Source organism: Bufo bufo, chromosome 7, assembly GCF_905171765.1.
Source record: "Bufo bufo chromosome 7, aBufBuf1.1, whole genome shotgun sequence".
Classification (NCBI taxonomy): Eukaryota; Metazoa; Chordata; class Amphibia; order Anura; family Bufonidae; genus Bufo; species Bufo bufo.
Window position 1 is genome coordinate 86,109,735 of NC_053395.1, and position 26,504 is coordinate 86,136,238.

Genomic DNA, 26,504 nt, shown 5'->3' on the forward strand with positions numbered 1-26,504 from the left:
CTCACACCAGCACATGTCCAGGCCTGTTTGAAGTTCGCCAATGACCATCTGGATGATCCAGAGAAGGCATGGGAAAAAGTAATGTGGTCAGATGAGACCAAAATAGAACTTTTTGGTATGAACTCCACTCGCTGTGTAGAAGAAGTACAACCACAAGAACACCATCCCAACCATGAAGCATGGGGGTGGAAACAACATACAAACCGAATTCCAAAAAAGTTGGGACACTATACAAATCGTGAATAAAAACTTAATGCAATGATGTGGAGGTGCCAACTTCTAATATTTTATTCAGAATAGAACATAAATCACGGAACAAAAGTTTAAACTGAGAAAATGTACCATTTTAAGGGAAAAATATGTTGAATCAGAATTTCATGGTGTCAACAAATCCCCAAAAAGTTGGGACAAGGCCATTTTCACCACTGTGTGGCATCTCCCCTTCTTACAACACTCAACAGATGTCTGGGGACCGAGGAGACCAGTTTCTCAAGTTTAGAAATAGGAATGCTCTCCCATTCTTGTCTAATACAGGCCTCTAACTGTTCAATCGTCTTGGGCCTTCTTTGTTGCACCTTCCTCTTTATGATGCGCCAAATGTTCTCTATAGGTGAAAGATCTGGACTGCAGACTGGCCATTTCAGTACCCGGATCCTTCTCCTACGCAGCCATGATGTTGTGATTGATGCAGAATGTGGTCTGGCATTATCTTGTTGAAAAATGCAGGGTCTTCCCGGAAAGAGATGACATCTGGATGGGAGCATATGTTGTTCTAGAACCTGAATATATTTTTCTGCATTGATGGTGCCTTTCCAGACATGCAAGCTGCCCATGCCACACGCACTCATGCAACCCCATACCATCAGAGATGCAGGCTTCTGAACTGAGCGTTGATAACAACTTGGGTTGTCCTTGTCCTCTTTGGTCCGGGTGACATGGTGTCCCAGATTTCCAAAAAGAACTTCGAATCGTGACTCGTTTGACCACAGAACAGTCTTCCATTTTGCCACACTCCATTTTAAATGATCCCTGGCCCAGTGAAAACACCTGAGCTTGTGGATCTTGCTTAGAAATGGCTTCTTCTTTGCACTGTAGAGTTTCAGCTGGCAACGGCGGATGGCACGGTGGATTGTGTTCACTGACAATGGTTTCTGGAAGTATTCCTGAGCCCATTCTGTGATTTCCTTTACAGTAGCATTCCTGTTTGTGGTGCAGTGTCATTTAAGGGCCAGTATGGTTTTACGGCCTTGACTCTTACGCACAGAGATTGTTCCAGATTCTCTGAATCTTCGGATGATGTTATGCACAGTTGATGATGATAGATGCAAAGTCTTTGCAATTTTCCGCTGGGTAACACCTTTCTGATATTGCTCCACTATCTTTCTGCGCAACATTGTGGGAATTGGTGATCCTCTACCCATCTTGGCTTCTGAGAGACACTGCCACTCTGAGAAGCTCTTTTTATACCCAATCATGTTGCCAATTGACCTAATTAGTGTTAATTGGTCTTCCAGCTCTTCGTTATGCTCAAATTTACTTTTTCCAGCCTCTTATTGCTACTTGTCCCAACTTTTTGGGGATTTGTTGACACAGTGAAATTTTGAATCAACGTATTTTTCCTTTAAAATGATACATTTACTCGGATTAAACGTTTGATCTGTCATCTACGTTCTATTACAAATAAAATATTTCCATTTGCCATTTCCACATCATTGCATTCAGTTTTTATTCACAATTTGTTTAGTGTCCCAACTTCTTTGGAATCCGGTTTGTACTTTGGGGGTGCTTTTCTGCAAAGGGGACAGGATGACTGCACCGTATTGAAGGGAGGATGGATGGGGCCAACAAACTCCTCCCCTCAGTAAGAGGATTGAAGATGGGTCGTGGCTGGGTCTTCCGGCATGATAATGACCCAAAACACACAGCCAGAGCAACTAAGGAGTGGCTTTGTAAGAAGCATTTCAAGGTCCTGGAGTGGCCTAGCCAGTCTCCAGACCTGAAACCAATCGAAAATCTTAGGAGGGAGCTAAAAAAATGTATGTAGCCCAGCGACAGCCCAGAAACCTGAACGATCTGGAGAAGATCTGTATGGAGGAGTGGGCCAAAATACTTGCTGCAGTGTGTGGAAACTTGGTCAAGAACTACAGAAAAACGTCTGACCTCTGTAATTACTAACAAACGTTTCTGTACCAAATATTAATTTCTGTTTTTCTATTGTATCAAATACTTATTTCATGCAATAAATTGCTAATTAATAATTTTAAAATCATATAATGTGATTTTCTGGATTTGTTTTTAGATTGTCTCTACAGTTGAAGTACACCTACGATAAAAATTACAGACGTCTCCATTCTTTGTAGGTGGGAAAACTTGCAAAATCGCCAGCGTATCAAATACTTATTTTCCCCACTGTAAAGTGTGTTTCACAGACCAAACTTGCCCATGTGAAAGCAGCATTAAAAGATTTTGCATACCACAAATTTAGAAACACTGGTGTATAAGATAATGCCATTACAATCTTATAGCCCACTCAGTAGCCAATATAAATGTATCCGTTTTGCAGTGAGATTTGGTTATGAATGCTGGACCATACCATTGTAAAAATGCCTTGTGCAGCCATTCTCCTCACAAGATTGCATGATAAGGAGATCTATTTATATAGTGTAAGTATAAAAAAATCTACCCAGTGGATTCAGTATGAGATGTGGAGTGGTATTGTAACAGGAACACAAGGCATATCGTACCTCCTATCTACATTTCTACAAGTCAATTTAAAATAATACAGGTGTCACGTAGGGGTGGGAAGAGTGCAGCCCTGATCTCCACCCACACCTCTGTCCCTACCTACTTGCACGGCCCGTCCTAACTGACGGCATACAACTTGGCGGCGTTCCCTAGCTTAGATACGTGCAGGGGCCTAAAGAATGCTAGAGTAACACGTAACAGAGTCAGGGAAGCAAAGGTCAAAGCCAGGAGGTCACGCAGGTACACAAGGGAAAACACAATAGCAAGGTCAGCACAAACCGAAGTCAGAAGCTGAGAGGTCACGTCAATTCTAAGGAGGTAACAAGGTCGAGGTCAAAAACAAAGCCGAGGTCCAAACACAATAGCTAGGTAACAATAGGAACGCTGGTGAAGGTAGATAGACCAATCACAGGCAACCTGTGGCCAGCAGGCTGCCTGTTTGAATAGCCCAGACTGGTGAGTCACATGACTTGGCCAGCGTCACGTGACTCACATAACACAGCCCAACATAGCAGAGCGCCGATCATCATTATCAGCGCTCAGCTCTCCTGCTGCTTGTTGTCTAGGGGACGGAGGACGGCGGCCACGCAGAGGAGGCATGCGCGGCCGGATCCTCCCCGCCCCCTGGTCCCCATGGAGACGAGGACGCCGCCCGCGTCCTCGCTCCGCTATGCGCACGGAAAGCCGCTGGCGCTGCGAAGGGAGAGTGCGCCGCCGGCTCCCCATGACAACAGGATACTAAAGTGTAACATTTAGAGATAGAAAATATATGTTTTTTCATATCAGTGCTTTAATAAATTAAAATCTGTACAAAAGGAAAACATTAGCAGCAATTGGCAAATTAGTCAAGGAATGACAGACTGAAAGACAGATATAACTGGATCTTCATGGTTGGTCACTACCAGTACACTCCGAAATTTATCAAACAGCATTAATAGCTGCGAGCGGCGCATGTTTTCATTGTACATGATCTCTTCAAGATGATGGCGACCTCGGAAATAGTGCAAAAGCCTAAAAGGAAAGCAAAGAGGTATGAATACAATCATCACCTAAACACTCAGTAATTAATTTCCTAGCTCCATAAGGCCATTGCCCAATATTGGAATTCAGTTTACAGTCTTCAATTGCACAAAAGAAGTAACATGTACAATAACAATACAAGAGGATTGGCATTGACCAAAATGTTACTGTCATAATAAAAGGATCCATCGGATTAGATCAGCTGGTAAACACTGAAATCACTAGCAATAAAACATGTAGAAGGGGAGTCCATTTCAGGCAATAGCATTAGTTCATTTGGCTAAAATAGACCAAAACATTTTTCACTTTAAGGACCAGGCCAAAATTTGGAAATCTGACGTGACACTTCATGTGGTAATAATAACTTTGGAACACTTCTACTTATCTAAGCCATTCTGGGACTGTTTTAGCATGACATATTGTACTACATGACAGTGGTAAATCTGAGTCAATATATTTCACCTTTATTTATAAAAATAAATCAAAAATTTACCAAAAATCTGGAAAAAATTTCAATTTTCAAAATTTCAATTTTTTTTGCTTTTAAGACAGATAGTGATACCTCATAAAATAATTACTTTACATTTCCCATATGTCTACTTTTATGTTGGCATCATTTTGTAAATGTATTTTTATTTTGGATGTTAGGCTACTTTCACATTGGTGTTTTGAATTCCGTTTGTGAGATCTGTTTTAGGGATCTCACAAACGGTTCAAAACAGATCAGTTCAGCCCCAATGCATTCTGAATGGATAAGGATCCGTTCAGAATGCATCAGTTTGGCTCCGTTCCGCCTCCATTCCGCTGTGGATGCAGCGTTTTGGTGTCCGCCTGGCGATGCAAAGCCAAACAGATCTGTCCTGACTTACAATGTAAGTCAATGGTGACAGATCGGTTTTCACTGACACAATATGGTGCAATTGAAAACGGATCCATCCCCCATTGACTTTCAATGTAAGTCAGGACGGATCCGTTTTGACTTTGTTCTTCATAATGCAAACGGATCCGTTCTGAAAGGATACAATCGTTTGCATTATAGGTGTGGATCCATCTGTGCAGATACCAGATGGATCCGCACCTAACGCAGGTGTGAAAGTAGTCTTAGATGGAGTACAATTTTTAAGAATATTTCCAAAACCGGCTTTTTAAAGGACCAATACAGTTATGAAGTTACTTTGAGGGGCTTACATAATAGAAACCACCCACAAATGACAACATTTAGAAACTAAACCCCTCAAGTTATTTAAATATAATTTTAAAAACTTTGTTAACCCTTTATGTGTTCCACAAGAATTAAAGGACAATAAAGGAGACATTTCAAATTTATACTTCTTTTTTGCAGACTTTCCAATCTAATCAATTTTTTCATGTAAGGCAGTAAGGGTTAACAGCAAAACAAAACTCAATATTTATTACCCTGACTCTGCAGTTTACAGAAACACCCCATATGTGGTTGTAAACTGCTGTATGGGCACATGGCAGGGCGCAGAAGGGAAGGAGCAACATAAGGATTTTGGAGGGCAGATTTCACTGGGATAATTTTAAAGGAAATCTGTCACCAGAATAATCGCTATTAAAGTAAAGCCATAGCCTAATAGCACTTAGTACCTTATTTCTAGATGTGCTTTTGTTCCAGCAATAGATGTTTTCTATCTTCTGAAAATCCAGTTTATTTGGTATGCAGATGAACCAGTAAGGTGCCCAGAGGGGCGTCATTCTTGCAGGAAGGAGCCCAAACACGCCTCCTGCCACAATAAGTCCACGCACCCCTCTTATATCACATTCAAGCCACAACTCTGCCCCCCTTTTCCCTGCTCCTAGCATGAGGGCGGGCTTCGGCTCTAGCAGGAGGCGTGCCCGGGGCTCCTTCCTGCAAGAATGACGCTCCTTCTGGGCTCATTTGCATACCAAATAAACAGGATTTTCCGAAGATAGAAAACATCTATTGCTGGAACAAAAGCACATCTAGAAATAAGGTACTAAGTGCTATTAGGCTATGGCTTTACTTTAATAGCGATTATCCTGGTGACAGATTTCCTTTAAAGGGGTTGTCTCATCACCAGGGTGGATTTGATTTAAATCAAAATGATTTAAATCACGATTTAAATCACAATTTAAATCACTAGTCAGTAAGGCTTGATTTAAATCATAGTTTTCTACATAAAGACCAATTCTTGCTGGTATAACTTATAATATGCAAGTAGATGAAGATTTTTAGAATAACAACTTTTCATATTAGTTTGATTAGGTTGATTCTGCATTCATAGGTTTGTAAAAGTTAGGATTAAGGTATTTTTCTCAACTCTGTTCATGTTATAACATTTTTGCTGTGAAGAAGAGGCATGTGATCTCTGCTGAGTCAAATTCAGTTTTGAGAACTGCAAAAGTAAACCAAGCATCTGTGATAATATCTTGTAGGCAGAGAAACTGCCCAATAATCTTACAAAAACCTCTGGAAGAGCATGACATTGTGAATAGATTAATGGAATTAATTTACCCAAAAAATTACACATATAGAAACATAGAATGTGTCGGCAGATAAGAACATTTTGGCCCATCTAGTCTGCCCAATATACTGAATACTATGGATAGCCCCTGGCCCTATCTTATATGAAGCCTTATGCCTATCACATGCATGCTTAAACTCCTTCACTGTATTTGCAGCTACCACTTCTGCAGGAAGGCTATTCCATGCATCCACTACTCTCTCAGTAAAGTAATACTTCCTGATATTACTTTTAAACCTTTGCCCCTCTAATTTAAAACTATGTCCTCTTGTAGCAGTTTTTCTTCTTTTAAATATTCTCTCCTCTTTTACCTTGTTGATTCCCTTTATGTATTTAAAAGTTTCTATCATATCCCCTCTGTCTCGTCTTTCTTCCAAGCTATACATGTTAAGGTCCTTTAATCTTTCCTGGTAAGTTTTATCCTGCAATCCATGTACTAGTTTAGTAGCTCTTCTCTGAACTCTCTCCAAAGTATCAATATCCTTCTGGAGATATGGTCTCCAGTACTGCGCACAATACTCCAAATGAGGTCTCACTAGTGCTCTGTAGAGCGGCATGAGCGCCTCCCTCTTTCTACTAGTAATGCCTCTCCCTATACACCCAAGCATTCTGCTAGCATTTCCTGCTGCTCTATGACATTGTCTGCCTACCTTTAAGGCCCCTTTCACACGGGCGAGTATTCCGCGCGGATGCGTGAGTTGAACGCATTGCACCCGCACTGAATACCGACCCATTCATTTCTATGGGGCCGTTCACATGAGCGGTGATTTTCACGCATCACTTGTGCGTTGTGTGAAAATCGCAGCATGCTCTATATTCTGCGTTTTTCACGCAACGCAGGCCCCATAGAAGTGAATGGGGTTGCGTGAAAATCGCAAGCAAGTGCGGATGCGGTGCGATTTTCACGCATGGTTGCTAGGAGACGATTGGGATGGAGACCCGATCATTATTATTTTCCCTTATAACATGGTTATAAGGGAAAATAATAGCATTCTGAATACAGAATGCATAGTAAAACAGAGCTGGAGGGGTTAAAAAAAAAAAAAAAATAATTTAACTCACCTTAGTCCACTTGATCGCGATGCCGGCATCTCCTTCTGTCTCCTTTACTGAACAGGACCTGTGGTGAGCATTCATTATAGGTCAAGGACCTTTGGTGACGTCACTCCGGTCATCAAATGGTACGTCACATGATCTTTTACCATGGTGATGGATCATGTGATGACCGGAGTGACGTCATCAAAGCTCCTTTACCCAGGTCCTGAAGAAAGAATACAGAAGGAGATGCCGGGCTGCGCTATCAAGTGGACTAAGGTGAGTTAAATTTATTTTTTTATTTTTTTAACCCCTCCAGCGCTATTTTACTTTGCATTCTGTATTCAGAATGCTATTATTTTCCCTTATAACCATGTTATAAGGGGAAATAATACAATCTACAGAACACCGATTCCAAGCAGTTCGGGTTTGGGTACCAAACATGCGTGATTTTTCTGACGCGAGTGCAAAACGCATTACAATGTTTTGCACTCACGCGGAAAAATCTCGGGTGTTCCCGCAACGCACCCGCACATTTTCCCGCAATGCCCGTGTGAAAGAGGCCTAAGTCTTCTGAAAAAATGACCCCTAAATTCCTTAGGGAGTGGTGGCCGCTCATGCGCGGTGCAATCCCATTCACTTCTATGGGGAGAGCGCTTGGTGGTGGCCGGACCAGGGACCCGCACTTATAAGACAATGGGGTCATATTGTCACGGAAGGTATGTAAGCAGGGAAATAACCAAACACAGGGAAAACAACCAGAACAATAGACTAGGAAAGAACCATGTGTAGAGTAGTGGTAGTAAGTTAGGGGCGCTCCCACTAGCAGTTTAAAAAACAATCATGGATATAAGGGAGCTTAAAATTTAACTTTTACTAGTATACCTTTTAAGAGAAAGAGCGCCCCGTATAGATAATAAAGATATGGCTTAAAAAGTATGGAACAATCTTAACATTCTGACACAACCCTGATAGGGATCAACCGAGCGTGGTGGAAGAAACACACCTGTGCCGGTTGCTGGATGTGGTCGTTGGTTGTTTGGAGATGTAGACAGTGCAGGGAACCAATGTCCCTAGTAATTCCTAATTGGGGATGGGGGCATTGCTAATGTGCACCTGCCTGTCTATACAGAGTCCGGATACTTTACCCTAAATTAGGGAGGTACCCCTATTATGCCCTATAGGATAGTTCCCGACGTGTCACGTTTCAATCAGTCTATCATCAGGGGAAAAATCCAAAGTACGCAAAAGGCAATCCTACAGGAAGAATATAATCAACATGAGGATCTAGACAACATAAAAAAGGTTCACATAAGCTGAGAACTAAGAAGAGACAAAACAGGGACATACCTGAGATCAGTGGATCTTAAGGGTACAAAAAAGCAGGACAGCAATGGTCCTATCAGGTGGAAGACCCCACAGGTTGTTGGGGGGCACCTCTGGGGCAGCCGAAATGATGTCTTCAGCTGCACGCCAAATGATCGTGTGGACGCTGTATTTAACAGCAAAAAGCGCGCCCCCGACCGCCTCCCGAAGTCAGATGGTCCGGTCACGCAACCGAACCGCCACGCCCCACCAGCCGGCGCAGATAACGCATGCAACGCAGCACACCAGTCAGCGGAGCGCAGCGTCCGATCACGTAGGGAAAAACAAAGTGCTCGTTGCTTAGCAGCTGGGTGACGCCGGTGAGTGCTCTGAAGTCAGGTACCAGCTGCAGCAGAGCGGGCATGATAGCCAAGGCTCGTATAAACATTTAGGAAGCATTTAATGCAAGCGGTCAGGGTAGGAGGCATAAATGCTCATGCCATAGAGCAAAAATATTTATGGACATGAACAAAAGAGTGGCAGACATTAATACATAATGGGGGGAGGGGGGGAGAGGAGGAGGGGGGCTGAAGGCAAAATTCCCTCAATGGGTACTTAAGCTGTTTAGGGTCAAAGAAATGTATGCCCTATTATTCCCCCTGGTATAACGGGGTGTCTAGTGTGATTGAACCTACAGGGGTCAAATGGGAAGGTTGCCTATTATAAAAAACAGCCAAAATTTAGCTGCTCATTAAGACCTGAGGGGGCCATGGTTTTGAGATCATATATCCATCTGGCCTCCCTTTGTAATATAATTTTATCCCAATCACCACCCCTTGGTGGTGGATATACTTTGTCAATGGCCATGAAAGAAAGATGTCCACAGCCATTGTGAGAGCTGTGGACGTGTTTTGCCACAGGAGTGTCTTTGAATTTGGCCACATCATTGAGGTGTTCGCCTACTCTCCTACGAAATTCCCGGATTGTCTTGCCTATGTATTCTTTTCTGTACTGGCAAACAATCCGGTAGATAACTCCGCGGGTCTTACAGTTGATGTAGTCACGGATGGCAAACTCCCTACCAGTAACATTACTCATAAATGATTTGCCAGTCTTAATGTGTGGGCAGGCAATGCAACCTCTGCAACGATAGCAGCCCCGGTTCGGGTTCTGGAGCCAGGCACAGCCCGATGATGGTTGTGGGGTGTATTGGCTTTAGACCAATCGATCCCGTAGGCTGCTGCCTCGTCTGTAGCATATGCTTGGAGAATCTCCCAGCACCTCCCTCAGATCCGGATCCATTAAGAGGATGTGCCAGTGTTGGTTGATTATGCCTTTAATGGACTTGGCTTCGCCATCACACAAGGTTATCAGGCGAATCAGTTTGTTAGATGGTACTGGTTTCCATTTGGGTGTGAGGAGAGTAGAACGTTCTTCCAAGAGGGCTGATCTAAATGCTGATTTAAGCACGCGATCAGGATAGCCTCTTGCCAAGAATCTTTGGCGAAGATCAGCCGATTGGTGTAAGAATTCTTTCTTACTGGAACAGTTCCGTCTTAAGCGTAGATACTGTCCCTTAGGGATCCCACGTTTGAGAGGGAGCGGGTATACTAGTAAAAGTTAAATTTTAAGCTCCCTCAGAACAATAGACTAGGCCCAAAAGCTTGGGAGAAAGGGTCACCTCCTAGCGATCCCTGAAGCTTTCCCTATACTGCTGTGCACATGTGCATACCCTTATGGTGGATATGCACATGCCCTCATGCCTACGTCTATATACCCTGGGATAACCCTAAGCAGAAGGGAAAGGGGAAGAGGCGACCTGCTTCCTCAAACAGGAGGAAGCAAGCGTCTCCCTAGAGGCCTAGACAAAAGACAACAAGGGAAGAAACAGAGAGGACTTATCTTGAGCTGAGCTGAGCTGGAGCAGACAATCCACAACACATCCAAAGCCCACAGGAATGAACTATAACCCGCACAGGCCACTGGGAGAAGGAGGAATAAATAGCCTCGCTAACAATCAACCCAGTACACCTGAGGGAAGGTAGATCCAGCTCAACTCAAACCAAAACAAAGAGAAGAGTCAAACATGTGCAGCCAGCCTGGCAGATCTCCGCACATTCACAGGGCAAGGCGTGACACATATCCTAGCGATATGCCCCCATTGTCTGAGATGAGACAACCCGTTTAAGTTTCCATGTCACATTTGAAGACCCCCTGATGCACCCCACAGTAGAAATTCCAAAACAGTTACCCAATTTTGGAAACTATGGAATAAGGTGACAGTTTTATTGGTACTCTTTTGGGGTACATATGATTTTTGATCGCTTGATATTATGCTTTTTGTGAGCCAACGTAACAAAAAATGGCTGTTCTAGCACCATTTTTATCTTTTACAATGTTCACCTGACAGGACAGGTCATGTGTTATTTTTAAAGAGCAGGTTGTTATGGACGTGACAATACCAAATATGTCTATTTTATTTTTTTGTTTAAGTTTTACATAAAGCATTTGAAAAAAAAAATTTTTTTGTGTCTCCATTTTCTGAAAGCCATATATTTTTTTTTTTTATGCTGATGGCTTTGTGTAGGGGCTTGTTTTTTAAAGGAAAGAGTTAATGTTTTGATTGGTATCATTTTTGAGTACATATGGTTTTTTGATCGTTCAATATTACACTTTTTTGAGCCAAAGTGACCAAAAAATGTCTGTTTTGGCACAGTTTTATTTAATTTTTCTACAGCATTAACCTGAGGTAGGTCATGTGATATTTTTATAGAGCTGCTCGTTAAACATATCTAATATGTCTGTTTTATAATTTTTTTTATTAAAAATCACTTGATAAAGGGAAAGGGGCATTTTTTTTTACTGTAAACTTATTTTTTTAAAACACAGGGACTGATCCCATTTTAGGGTCTGATCCCTGTTTCACTATAGTATACATGCTGTATTGTACTACATGGAAACTGTCAGTTTCACACTGACAATGTGTCTGTGGGGGCTGGGTCTCACAGGATTCCATACGTTGCAGACGCTGAGGCCTTTGTGAGGCCTGGGGTTGCCTTGGCAGCCATTGGCCCCCTGTCACCCCAGCGCGGGGGGCCGATGGAGAGGCAGAGGGAGACCCCTCCCTCTACGATCTTCTTATATTCTGCGGTCAGCGTTGATCAAGGCACATAAGGTGTTAATCCGCCAGCATTGGCGTTTGTAGTGATACTGGTGGTTACAGCAGGGGCCTGGCTGTCAGTCACAGCCAGGCCCATGCATTGATCAGGCACGCACAGCTACTGTGCCCACCCAATCGTCATAACATACAAGTACGTCATGTGTCACCGAGGGGTTAATATTCCGATCCTGCGAGATACCTCTGTATGTACAACAAAAGCCCCCATTTACAAATCCTGCCTAATTTGTAGATGCAATATAAACGTAGTCTGAATATAAGTCAAATTTGTCACAGTGGTTGATGCTGGATGATAAATTTGGTACATCTTCCAATCTAGTTGAGTCTTTACCCCCTATTGACTTAGCTTCACCTAAAATCTGTCCACCAAAAACTGCACTTTTCTGTGCAAGAATAAGCTGATTTCAGTTTCATAAATGTATCTAAATGACATACAAAAACTGGCCACATGCACATTCTAGTTTAAAACTAGAAAATGTTGAGGATGTCAGAAAGACTTTTTGGGGCATCTGAATAATCAATGTATCTAAAATGAGGTGCACCACAATTATGGTGCAAACAGAGACATGAAAGCGGCGTACTTATAGGAAATGCCAGTGTCCCAATATGATACCACTTCTATCACAGTAGAATCTACAACCCATCTAAGAAAATGTGATGGGTTGTTCAAACTATTCCCCAAATGGATGCTCATGATTGTCTGCTGAAGACACTGTACAGCCATGGCCAAAAGTTTTGAGACTAACTCAAATTTTGGTTTTCACTAAGTTTTCTGCTTCATTGTTTTTAGATTTTTTTGTCAGATGTTTCTATGGCATACTGAAGTACAATTATGTCATATGTTTCTTAACTTTTATTGACAATTACACCAAGTTTATGCAAAGACTCAATATTTCCAGTGTTGGCTCTTCTTTTTCAAGACTTCTATAATTCATTCAAGCGTGTTGGATATCAGCTTCTGGGCCAAGTCCTGCCTGATGACAAACCATTCTTGCCTAATGAGTGCTTTGAGTTTATCAAAAATTCAGTTTTTTGTTTGCCCACCCACTTTTTGAGGATTAAGAAGTTCTCAATGGGGTTAAGATCTGGCCAGTTTCTTGGCCCAGGACACAACATCAATGGTTTGTTCAGCGATAAAGGGAGTTTCCTGGCCAATGACCCAAAATTTTTATGTTTATTTATAATTTTTTGTGTTTAGTGTACTCTTCATAGGTCCAAGACAAGATGCAGGCAATATAACAAGTCACTTAAATTGTAACTGAGCGTGACTAAGAAGAATCTATCTTCAGTGTTTTACTGAGCACTAAAGATGTGTGTAACAAGTCAGAGAGGCAGGGTGATGGTGAGAGTTAGGCCACATGTCCATAGTCTGCATGTTAGGGCTCATGCACACGACTGTATGTATTTTGCGGTCCGAACAGCTGACCCCGTAATGCGGACAATAATAGGACATTTTGCGGAACGGAAATACGGACATACTGCACACGGAGTTACTTTATTTTTTTTTGCGGACCCATTGAAATTAATGGTTCTGCATACGGTCCACTAAAAAACCCAGAACGGACACAGAAAGAAAATAAGTTTGTGTGCATGAGACCTTACACACGGGTCTTCTGCAGACTGAAGACAGATTCTCCTTAGCAGCGCTGTTAGAGCTTCGTTATGAAGACTCTTTACACCCTGTTTTCTAGCAGAAAGAAACATCTTTCTCTAATGAAGTATATTACAAAAATGTTTAACGTCCCTGTCCCTACACTATTATTAAAAAATAAACTTAAACAACAGCTACACTTTAACAATTGGTGATCTATGCTTAGTTTTCAGGCACTGTGTTGCATATGAAGTACACCTACAGTGAAATCACCAAGAAGTGACCCCATTTTGGAAACTACAAATTTTTCAAGGGGTATAATGAGCACTTAGACGCCACGGGCGTTTCATAGAAACACTTGGCCATAAAAAAATTATGTTTTTACAATAAAATTTTGATTTAGTCCCAAATTTTTCATTTTCACAAGAGGCAATAGGAGAACAATAAGTGATGATAAACTGCTGTATGGGCACACCGCAGCCTTCAAAGTGGAAGGAGTGTCATTTGTCTTTTGTAGGGTAGATTTTGCTGGAATGTTTTTTGGACATCATGTTGCATTTTAAAGAAACTCTGAGGTATTCCTACAATGGAAACCCTAAATGATAATGTTGCCCTGGAACAACACAGGCGCCATCACCTCTAGAAGTACTGAGGCCCTCCCCTTCCTGGTTTTGAAAAATTAGGGCATTGATCAGCACCTCCTAAAAGTGAAGGAATGTACCAGCCTGGTCTGCAGATAACCCATAAGCCATCTGTACAGTGTGCCCAGCCACCTTTTTGTACCACACACCTTAATTTTCTGCATGGCACTGTACGGCTTTAGAACGTGTTCTAAAAGATCCACCCCACAATATGCTTATTGTAGTCCAGGATGCAGTCTGGCTTGGGGATAGTGGTACATTGTACAGGGGCAGGGGAGCTGGTGTTATTGTGAACCTCATGTCCTTGTACTTAACCACTGACATGTCGCACTTCTGAGTGGTTGCCCGAGCAAGGACCTAGGGAGGCCTCTCTGATTTTTGCATACAGTACCACAAACAACAGTACCCCTGGAACTTTGGGACTTAAATCATGGTATAGTGGTAACCCTGGTCCACCAGTGGGTGCATTAAATCCCAAACTATTTTCTCAGAACCCTGAAAAAAACCTGCACAAAAAAACTGAGCACTAGGGCTGCAACGATTCATCGATGCAAAAAAATCCTCAATGCAGTTTCCCTGCATCAAGAATTCGTTTAAATCACGTGACCATGGAGCGTGAGTGAAGAGAAGCCTCTCACTCACCGCTCCGTGGCCTCCCGTCCGCACCGCGCTGCCAGGGCCTTATGTGCACACATCCTCAGCGCGCTGGCTGATGCTGTGTGTGATGTCAGGTCCAGCCCAGTGCATGCCGGGAAGTGGGAAGAAGATGCGGTCCGTCTCCTGCGGATTCCATGTCAGCGCACTGCCAGGAAAAGTAAGTGTAAGTTAGCGGGGGCCAGAATCTGCCGGGGGGGAAGGGGGGCACCTGTGATTTGAAGGGGCTGATGGCGCTGGGGGACATGGCATGGAGGGGCTGATCTGATGGGACTAGGGGAGTGGGGGACATGCTGGATGGCATGGAGGCACTGGGGGAGGGGGACATGGCAATGGATGGCATGGAGGGGCAGATGGCACTGGGGGACATGGAGGCACTGGGGGAGGGGGACAGATGGCAATGGATGGCATGGAGGCACTGGGGGAGGTGGAAAGATGGCAATAGATGGCATGGAGGGGCAGGTGGCACTGGGGGACATGGCATGGAGGGGCTGATCTGATGGCACTGGGGGACAGATGGCAATGGATGGCATGGAGGCACTGGGGGAGGGGGACATGGCAATGGATTGCATGGAGGCACTGGGGGAGGAGGACATGGCATGGAGGGGCAGATGGCACTGGGGGAGTGAGGGACATGGCATGGAGGGGCTGATCTGATGGCAGTGGGGAACATCACATGGAAATGGATGGCATGGAGGCACTGGGGGAGTGGGGGACATGGCAATGGATGGCGTAGATGGGCTGATGGCACTGGGGGAGTGGAGCTGAAGGCACTGGGGGAATGGAGCTGATGGCACTGGGGGATAGTGGAGCTGATGGCACTGGGAGGGGGGACTGATGCACTTGGGCTGATCGCACAGGGGGGAACGAAGGGTGTTGGAGACTGATGGCAGGGGGTCTGATGAGTTATTATAAAGGAAAACAGTCTATTAATTCATTTTTTTCTTATTAGAATACTCGATTGCTAAAATAATCATTTGCTTCAGCCCTACTGAGCACAGATGCCGATCAGTGATCTAAGTCAGTGATCAGCGTCCACAGCACGCACACAGAAAGGTTGGTGCTGTGCTAAAAAAAAAAAGGTGATGAAAAAGTTCATAGATGGATCGGTTTCCACCAAAAGTGCCCAGGGGGAGAGGGATAGAGAATTAGGAGATCAGGGATCCTGCACCTGCCGCAAATGATCACCAATCAATATGAGGATAATGATGATGATCACTGCAGTAGAGCTATTGTTAACAGTGGTGCACTACAAGTACCAGCAAGCCAACCGCAGCACAAAAAAGCATAAAACCTTGTCTGCACACTGTTTCTGTCTGGTGGTGTGCAGAGAGGGCTTCATTATTCTACATGCCCCTCTTGTGCTGTGATGGTTGACACAGTATACCAGCCAATCACAGCACTTACAGGTGATGTTATACAGCCATGGCTCCTCTGTAAACCTGGGGGTGATTGGTGCTTTTCTGTACAGCAGTAATCACCTTCATTGGTGGCCACCTGCAGCCCCATCATTGGCTTTTACAGTGAGGAAGCTGCAACTGACTGGCCACTCGCAGAGATCAGGGCTGCAGGGGGTGGTCATTAGCTAAGATGGCCTGCATTTTACTGTTGTGCCGTACATGTATGGTGGGGGTTGGAAACTCACTTCCTGCTGTACATGTATGGCGATGGTCGGGAAGAGGTTGCGCTATTCCTAGAATCCTGCCTAAAAATGCTAGTACAATAGCTGTAGCTAAAAAATGGCTGAATTAAAGTAATGAACTACATGAAGACTTGCATTTAGGGATGCAGGTAAACGTATCTGGAGGGTTTCGGAACCAGAAGAATGGCCGATAATAGGAATGAATAGATTAGGCTGTGCATGAATTGTAGATACATCGTGGAGTTTGTGTCATTTTACTGTAAAGGTTTGTTGCCTCATTGGTGACGATTTATAACCTGATTAGTGGCTGCCGGCAATACTCCAGCTCTCATTTGCACTGGCCTTTGATGAATGATGCGCCCTGTGTCCTCGGCCTGCGCTTACCACAGCACATCTAACAGCCAAACCATTGGGTGGAAAAATTGTTGTGGGAAAAGTAAGATCTGCTTGGCTTTCCATGTCAGATCATCCTCCGGGGAATACGCTCGTTGAAATAATAAACAAATTGAGGAGCTGAGTTTATGGGATTTTCCATAACACTAGGATACACCAGATGTTCAGCACAACTGACAGTACACAGTTATATCCTGAAGCTAAAAATATCCAGACAGTTTGGGTTTATTTCCCCTGCAAACCCCCATTGTATATTATTACTACTACCAGTACGTCCACTGACATGGAAAAAAAGCTTCTGCTAAAAAATAAACCTTGTGCTAAACTCCTTCTACAAACCTCTTAGTGAAACTCATGGGTTTAGCTCAGGCCAGGCTCTAGTCTCAATGAAAAGCTAATATGCCCACTAATCTGCCAAAACGGCAGGTTTGGGGGGAAAAAAACAGTAGCTTTCTAAAAACAGAGTTGCAGCAGTGGAGGTGTAAAAGGACAAATTCTGGGCAGTTCAATGAAAGCGGCCTATCTACATAGGATTTCAATTGTCCAAAACGCACTGATGGTTCGTATGAAGGATCTCGCCAGCAAAAAGCTAGACTAAAATGGCCAATCAAGGAGTCAATTTAAATACAACATTAAGCACTTGCTCAAATGTGTTCATATGTTCTGCTGACCATGGGTGAAAAAATCCAACCTGACAGATCACCTTTTTTGCCAGACAACATCGCAAACGAGCGTTCACGTATAATTTTTAAATGAAATGGCCATAATCGCCAGGGTTGGCAAGCAGAATTTTTCTTTTTTCAGGACAACTTATCCCAAAATCACAGACAGCCAACATCTTTTTTGGACATGCTGGTAAACCATAATGAATGATAAAGATTATAAGTAATACATGTCCATAGCTCAATACACTGATAGCAACTAATCTGTACGGTTGGCAACTCTGCTAATTGCCTGATTAAGGGTACTTTCACACTTGCGTTGTTGGATTCCGGCAGGCAGTTCTGTTGCCAGAACTGCCTGCCGGATCCAGAAATCCATATGCAAACGAATAGCATTTGTTTCCAGTGTCATCCAGAAAAATGGATCCGGTATTTATTTTTTTCATATTTTTAAAGGTCTGCGCATGCGCAGATCGGGAAACCGGGTCTGGTTTTCCGGAACAATTGGTACCGGATCTGGCATTAATACATTTTAATGGAAATAAATGCCGGATCCGGCATTCCAGCAAGTGTTCCAGAATTTTGGCCGGAGAAAATACCGCAGCACGTTGAGTGACTGAACTGAAGACATCCTGATGTATGCTGAACGGAACTCAATACCGGAAAACTTTAACGCTAGTGTGAAAGTACCCTTAGCCGACAATTATGTAACGTGTATGGGCAGCTTAGCCATTCACTCTACACGGAGAAATACCGGTGGGCCACCCAGGCTGTGACATCATGAGGCTGGCCACCCCAAAAAACTATTCCCTAAGGACTCATGCACACGTACTTGTAATTTTTTGCGGTACGGAGGCAAGGACAGAAAACCCATGGAAGCACTCTACAGTGCTTCCTCGCCTCCGTTCTGCACTGCACCTGCTCCAATGGCTAGTGCCCGTATATTGCGGACCCGCTGTTTGCGGGCCATAATACGGGCATGACCAGCCAATGGTCGTGTGCATGAGCCCTAACTCAGCACTCTCTAAGATGCCTCACTAAAGACCAGTAAACCAGTATACTATGTGGCATCACTAGTACTGCGCCTCATCTGTTACAGACATTACATTAGTAATATACAATTGTAATAAGAACGGGCACAGCCTCTGCCCTGTCACATGATATAATAGTGCTCCTCCTATTGGTTAACAGGATTGCATTTATTCATTGGTCTTGTAACCCCTCCCATCTTATATGCAGTGGTAGGTTCCTAGTAGTTTCACTGGCAGCTGTGCTGACCAATCTGTGCTTACACGATGGACAGCCCTGGTGTGGTCTAAAGGGAGAGCTCCAGAATTCTTACCATAGGGCTCTATAGATACTTATGATGCTTCTTAATGCTATAGGTAATGACTGTGCTCCACATATTGCTATAAGCCTGTGTATAAAAGGATGAGCTGCATATAAGGGTTGGGGTGCTCTACCCTATCGTCTTAAAGGAGTATCCCATTGTGTCTTTGCAGCCACCAATGAGGCTGACATTTTTTTGGACCCCGCCTATTTGTGTTAGCCCCTCCAACTGCCAATTAGACCCGCCTACAATGTGAGGGCAAGGGAGCAGTTCTGATATTCCCACTTATTAATGTGCTTGGTGATTAGGAGCTTCTGTGATCACACCTGGTGCGGGATCGCTGCCTGACTGTATGACACTGTCCACCAGCTGCAATGGAAAATACTTTCCACTTAGCAGGCGCTGTTCCTTACAGCACGTTTTATCTGACAGTCCTGTTTTCATTATCGCTTTTCCTACTTCCAGTACATTTACTTTCCATTACGGGAGACAGATGACAGCCACCAGCGGTACACTGCACTGTCACACATTGATACTAGACAGAACATTGCTGCCTGTAGAGTTTCCTGAACATACGCAGGATTGCTGTTTTAACAGAGATGTTATCTGCAGCCTGACATGGTCTCCACATTTTGTCTTTCTGAATTGTAGCTAGGATAATAATCAATGCTGGACAAAAGGATCACCTCTGTCCAGCGGTGGAAGCCAAGAGATCCATAGTAGAAGCCATAATATGCGGTATTCTTTTCCCTTGTAGTTCCTCAGGATCTGTGCATTGCTTTCAATATTTACTTATGATTTGCACTTTAAAGGGTCATTGTCATGAGGCAGTGGTCCTCTACAGACAAGGATTGCAGCAGGTGCAGGCTGCTCAAACAATCAAGCACTATGTGCCTGCTGTTCTAAAGCTACCCATACACATTAGATAGAGCCATTAGACACTACCAGGCGATGGACGAACTATCGTACGAAAATATTACACATGGCTGACTTGTTTTCAAATGATAATGGTCTGTCATTGGTCTTTAAATTTTACCCAATGAATGTTAATTTTGGTTGAAATCATCCGTTTTCATCAACTTTAGACTAATGTGTATTTACTTTCCTTGGGCATCTTGTGACAATATACTTATAAATGAATAATAATTCCACTAGAGACACTTGCCTCATGCTTGGTGTTTAACGGCTACACAATTCATCCTTACGAATCCTGCATTATAACTCAATAACCTTTGTTTCAAACCCAAGGGTTTAAAGGGATTGTCCATTTTTTTTCCTATTGATGTTCTATCATTAGGATCAATATCAGATTGGTGGAGGTCAGACTACCAGCACTTATTCAAATCTTTTTGGCAGGTAAAGCAAAAAGCAGTGAATCGGCCATTAATTATAATTTTTTTCCCATTATGGAGTTTACCATACGGGATAAATACATTTATATTTTAATAGTACAGGCATTTTGGGACATGGAGATGCAAATGATCATTATTATTTTATTTATTTTTAATATAGGGAGATATTAATTCTATTAGATTTTTAAAAATCCCCTAGGGATCACTTCCATCATAGCCTGCATTTATTTAAGAATGCAGCCTATGGGAGATTCAATATATTCCTGTAGAGCACTGCCACCTACAGGCATCCATAGGAATATACCTTTAGTGGACATGATAGCCTCTAGAAGGCTCCAGGCCTCCACCACCACCACAGAACAGCTCCCCAATGTCAGCGCAAGGAAGCTGTTCGGGCCCAGAGAGAGCAACACTCCCGGGAAAGCCTCAGCTGCCCTGGTCACAACCGATGATGGAGCCTGCTGCACTTGGGAGTGGGTGCCATCTCTAAAGACCCAACCAGCACCAAACATGTACAGCACTGGCCTTGAAGGAGTTAAAAAAAATAGGTATAAAAAAAAGCACACACAAATTTTCTGCAGTTTTCCAAAAATAAAAAAAATATCAAAATCCTACAGGGAACCCAGGGTATGATCTCCTGGTGTTCTGTCTTCGGCTGGTAGAGCAGGGCTTAGCAAAGGGGTGAGTCTTAATAATCTGCAGACAGGGCACAGCAGGGAGGCTCCTGCTCCAGCCATTTGTCTTATAGACAGAACTATAAGGGAGGACACAAAACAGGATCAAGGGGAAGGAGATTGAAAAGGTTGTCTAGCTGATTACAATTTTTTCGAAAGGTGTAAAATAATAAAAAGAAGGCATACTCACCTTACTCATGCACTGCTACCTCCATTCTATGCTTCCTGATCCCTCTCAATGATCCCTCTTTTTCACATTTGTGAACCTTATTTTTTAAATGTAATTGCCTGGATAATCCCATTAAAGACCATCTGTCACTATTGTTAACCCTATTGAACTAGGCACACTGCCTCGTAGGGTTGATCATGGTAAATTATAGAGCACCTGTCAGCAGATTTGTACCTATGATACTGGCTGACCAGTTACATGTGCACTTGGCAGCTGAAGGCATCTGTGTTGGTGCCATGTCAGTATGTGTGTCACGGGTGAAGTTTGCAGATAGCTGGAACTTATGAATAAACGAGCGACTGGCTTGATTCCAAACTAAGGAGCATATAGGTGAGCCCTATAAAACCCTAAGAGCTCTCCCTGACTGCTATGCACATGCAAGGGTCTCGATGGTAGACGATTGCATGCCCACGTACCTAAGTCTGTGTGACACCTGAAAACCCTATAATAGTGAGGGGACACGACCACCGGCTCCTTGCACTTAATACGGATGGAGTCAGGGTCACCTAGAATCAAGCCAGCAAGGAAACACAATAAAGTAAAGGACTTATCTGAGCAAACAGCAGAAGCAGCCTCCAGCAGTGAACACTTCATCCAGGAAGTAGTATAAAACGCAGTGAGGCAGTATGGGAGGGAATATAAAGGAAGACAATTAGTCTAAATAAGTGACATCTGGCAGAAGGAAAGGAGATGAGAAAGTGAAACCAAAACAAAGAACATCATACAAGAGGTAGAGAAGAACGTCTGCCAGACCTTCTCACAGAACTGGCGGTGACAGTACCCCTCCCTCTACGGGTGGACTCCGGACACTCAGAGCCCACCTTCTCAGGATGAGACCTATGGAAAGCCCTGATGAGACGAGTGGCCTTAATGTCCACCACTGGGACCCACATCTTCTCCTCAGGACCATAACCCTCCCAATGAACGAGGTACTGAAGAGAACTGCGGATAATGCGAGAATCCACAATCCTAGACACCTGAAATTCAAGATTACCATCAACAATAATCGGAGGAGGAGGCAAAGAGGAAGGTACGGTGGGTTGGACATAAGGTTTTAATAGGGACTTGTGAAAAACATTATGGATCTTCCAAGTCTGAGGAAGATCAAGACGGAAGGCAACGGGATTGATGACGGACAAGATCTTCTAAGGCCCAATAAACTTAGGACCCAACTTCCAGGAGGGAACCTTTAGTTTGATATTCTTTGTAGACAACCACACCAGATCACCCACATTCAGGTCCGGACCAGGCACATGTCTCTTATCCGCCACACGCTTATATCTCTCACTCATCCTTTTCAGATTACCCTGAATCTTTTTCCAAATAAATGACAAAGACGAGGAAAATCTCTCCTCATCAGGTAAACCAGAAGAGCCCTCTCGAGAGAATGTCCCAAACTGCGGATGAAACCCATATGTACCAAAAAATGGTGACTTATCAGAGGACTCCTGGTGACGGTTATTTAAAGCAAACTCAGCAAGGGACAAAAAAAGAATACCAATCCTCCTGATTCTCCACCACAAAACAGCGCAGATATGTCTCCAGATTCTGATTGACGCGTTCGGTCTGACCATTCGACTGCGGGTGAAAAGCAGAAGAGAACGACAACCGAACCCCCAAGCGAGAACAGAAGGCCTTCCAGAATCTGGAAACAAATTGCATGCCCCTATCAGAAATTATGTCTGAAGGAATGCCATGCAATATGATCAACAAACGCTTGCGCCAGCGTCTTAGCATTGGGTAATCCAGGAAAGGGAATGAAATGTGCCATTTTGCTAAAACGGTCCACTACCACCAGAATCACAGTCTTCCCTGAGGAACGAGGCAGGTCCGTAATGAAGTCCATGGACAGATGCGTCCAAGGATGGGAAGGAATGGGTAACGGGAGGAGAGAACCTGATGGCCGTGAATGAGGGACCTTGGCACGAGCGCAGGTCTCGCAGGCTGCCACAAAACCCTCCACCGTCTTACGAAGAGCCGGCCACTAGAATCTCCGAGCAATGAGATCCACTGTGGCTCTACTCCCTGGGTGCCCAGCAAGGACAGTATTGTAGTGCTCCTTAAAAACCTTGTGTCGTAAAGCGAAAAGCACAAACAACCTCCCAGGAGGACAAAGATCAGGAGCCTCTGCCTGGGCTGCCTGAACCTCTGCCTCCAAATCAGGATAAAGAGCAGAGACGACCACCCCTTCAGCCAAAATGGGACCCGGGTCTTCAAAGTTCCCCCCTCCCGGAAAACAACCTGACAGGGCATCCGCCTTCACATTTTTAACCCCAGGGCGGAACGTAACAACAAAATTAAACTTAGAAAAGACCAAAGACCATCTGGCCTGTCTCAGGTTCAGACGCTTGGCCGATTCCAAGTAGGCCAGATTCTTATGGTCGGTAAACACAGTAATAGGGTGTCTGGCTCCCTCTAACCAATGGCGCCTTTCCTCAAAAGCTAATTTGATGGCCAACAACTCCCTATCTCCCACATCGTAATTTCTCTCTGCAGAGGATAGTTTCCTTGAGAAAAAGGCACATGGTCGCCATTTGGCAGGAGAGGGACCCTGAGATAAGACCGCACCCACACCCACCTCAGAAGCATCACCTCAACAATAAAAGGTAGAGAGACATCAGGTTGTACCAAAATGGGAGCGGAAGCAAAACTCTCTTTAATACTAGAAAAGGCTTTAAGCGCATCTACCGACCACGAGGAAAAATCCACCCCCTTTTTAGTCATATAAGTGAGTGGCTTAAAGGGCTTCTCTCAGCCCACTAAACCGTTTTTTTTTTTTTTTTGTTTACTAATAATCCCTACACTGCGATTTATACATACATAAGTTAAATAATCATTTCTGTTCAGTAGAATTTGCTAAAAAGCGATTTTTAAAATATGCAAATTACCTTGCTACCAGCAAGTAGGGCGGCTACTTGCTGGTAGCAGCCGCATCCTCCGACCCTAATGACGCCCCTCCGCATTGTGATTGACAGGGCCAGGGAACGGAATCGTTCTCTGCTGGCCCTGCCTGTTAGCATTCAAAATCTGGCGCCTGCGGTGCGGCCGCTCTCTCCTCAATGCGCCTGCGCCGGGTGTAGATGTGACGTCATCGGCGCAGGCGCATTGAGGATGGAGCGGCCGAGCGAGTGGCCGTCTCTCAGTGCGCCTGCGCAGATTGAAGATAGGTACAGCCGTGGCGCAGGCGCCAGATTTTGAATGCTAACAGGCAGGGCCAGCAGAGAACGATTCCGTTCCCTGGCCCTGTCAATCACAATGCGGAGGGGGCGTCATTAAGGTCGGAGGATGCGGCTGCTACCAGCAAGTAGCCGCCCTACTTGCTGGTAGCAAGGTAATTTGCATATTTTAAAAATCGCTTTTTAGCAAATTCTACTGAACAGAAATGATTATTTAACTTATGTATGCATAAATCGCAGTGTAGGGATTATTAGTAAACAAAAAAAAAAACGTTTTAGTGGGCTGACAGAAGCCCTTTAACAACAGAGGAATAATTCAAAATGAACTTTCTGTAATAATTGGCAAAACCCAAAAACCGCATCAGCGCCTTCTGATTCTCAGGAAGCCCCCAATCAAGCACAGCACGGACCTTCTCAAAGTCCATCCGAAAACCAGAAGCGAAGAGAAAAAAACCAAGAAATTGAATCTCCGGAACGGCAAACACACATTTTTCCAGTTTACCGTACAATTTATTCTCCCACAGAATCAGCAAGACCTGACATAGGTGGTCCCGATGAGTCTTGAAATCAGGAAAAAAAATCAAAATATGTCATCTAGATACACCAGTACAAATTTCCCCATTAAATGATAAAAAATGCTGTTCACAAAATGTTGGAAGACGGCCGGAGCATTCATCAAACCAAATGGCATAACCAAATTCTCGAAATGACCCTCAGGGGTATTGAAGGCCGTCTTCCATTGGTCCCCTTCCCTGACCCTGACTAGGTTGTATGCCCCTCTTAAATCCAACTTAGAAAAAACTTTAGCCCCAACAATCTGGTTAAACAGGTCCGGGATCAGAGGAAGCGGATATGGGTCACGAATCGTGACACAGTTCAGCTCCCTGAAATCCAGACAAGGTTTTAAAGAAGCATCTTTTTTCTTAACAAAAAAAAAACCAGCGGCAACAGGTGACTTCGAGGGTCGGATGTGTCCCTTTCTCAGGCTCTCCGAAAATTCAGAGAGAAAAGATGGCACAGTCTTGGTAGAAACCTCTGAAATAGACGCCGTGAAGCAATTCTCTCTGCAAAGCTCACTCCAACCATTTATTTGCCTTGCTTGCCAATCAATGGTGGGGTTATGTTTAGTGAGCCAGGGTAGCCCCAACACTAGAGGAGTAGGTAATCCGCTTAAGACGAAACATGACATATCCTCAACATGAGCGTCACCCACAGTCAAACGGATATTGTGAACTATGCCCTTTAACGATCTTTGAGAAAGTGGAGCGGAATCGATAGCAAAAACAGATATATCCTTTTCCAAAGTGCATACCTGGAAACCATGCGTTGTTGCAAATTGATTATCAATGAGATTGACAGCTGCTCCACTATCTACAAAAATCTCACAATGTTCTTGCTGTCTAGCGCCACCCTGGCAGGTAGGAGAAAACGGGAACTACAAGCAAACTGCAAACCTTCAATTTCCGCATCAACCTTGCCAATAGTAGCAAATGGAAAGGTTTTAGAGGGTTTGTTTTGTTTTGATTACCCTCAGAAAACTTCATGAATCTCCTAGAGGGGCAAACATTAGCTAAATGATTTATACCCCCACAACAGAAACAAACCCTCCTCTGAGAGCTGAATCCTCTACTATCAGAGGCAAGCAAACCCAGCTGCATGGCCTCCTCCTCAGAGAGGATTGAGACAGACTTAGACCCCTGCGCACTGATTGAGACAGCCCCACTGTCCTTGAGCTGAATATGACAGGAAAGAGTAGTCTCCTCTCTCTCTCTAAGACGCCTGTCAATACGAACAGCTACAGACATGGCTGACTCTAACGATGCTGGTCTCTTATGAAAAGCGAATGCATCTTTCAATCTTTCCAAAAGACCATGGCAAAAGACCAAAAGACCATGGCAAAATTGACTTCGGAGTGCAGCATCATTCCAACCAGTATCAGCTGCCCATCTCCGAAATTCAGAACAATATATCTCTGCGGAGTGTTTACCCTGGAATAAAAAACGCAGTTTAGATTCAGCCAGAACAATACGATCCGGGTCATCATATATCTGCCCCAGGGCTACAGAAAATTCATCCACCGATGGGAGGGGCCGTGCCCCCACCGGCAGTGAAAAGGCCCAAGACTGAGCGTTATCCCTGAGCAGCGAGATGATGATCCCCACCCTCTGCTCCTCATCACCAGAGGAATGGGGAAGTAGGCGAAAAAGGAGATTTTTTGTGAGACTCACATGGACACAGACCATGGGTATAGCAGGCCACTACTAGGAGACACTATGCAAATAAGAAAAAACAGCTCCTCCTCCACTGGCTATACCCCCATGCTCCAACAGGAGGACCTTAGTGCGTGCAAACGCAGTAGGAGAAGGAGAC

General features: G+C 44.1%; 1 protein-coding gene across 8 annotated transcripts in view; it reads right to left on the bottom strand.

The window, feature by feature from the left end:
• Positions 1–3,519: 3,519 nt before the first annotated feature.
• Positions 3,520–26,504, bottom strand: part of NPRL3 (NPR3 like, GATOR1 complex subunit) — a 149,683-nt gene continuing 126,698 nt past the window's right edge. For all 8 annotated transcript variants that reach the window (XM_040439730.1, XM_040439731.1, XM_040439729.1 and 5 more), the window contains one exon: positions 3,520–3,756. In XM_040439730.1, the coding sequence (XP_040295664.1) occupies positions 3,591–3,756 (166 nt within the window). In that variant the 3' untranslated portion in view covers positions 3,520–3,590. The remainder of the gene's footprint in view (positions 3,757–26,504) is intronic.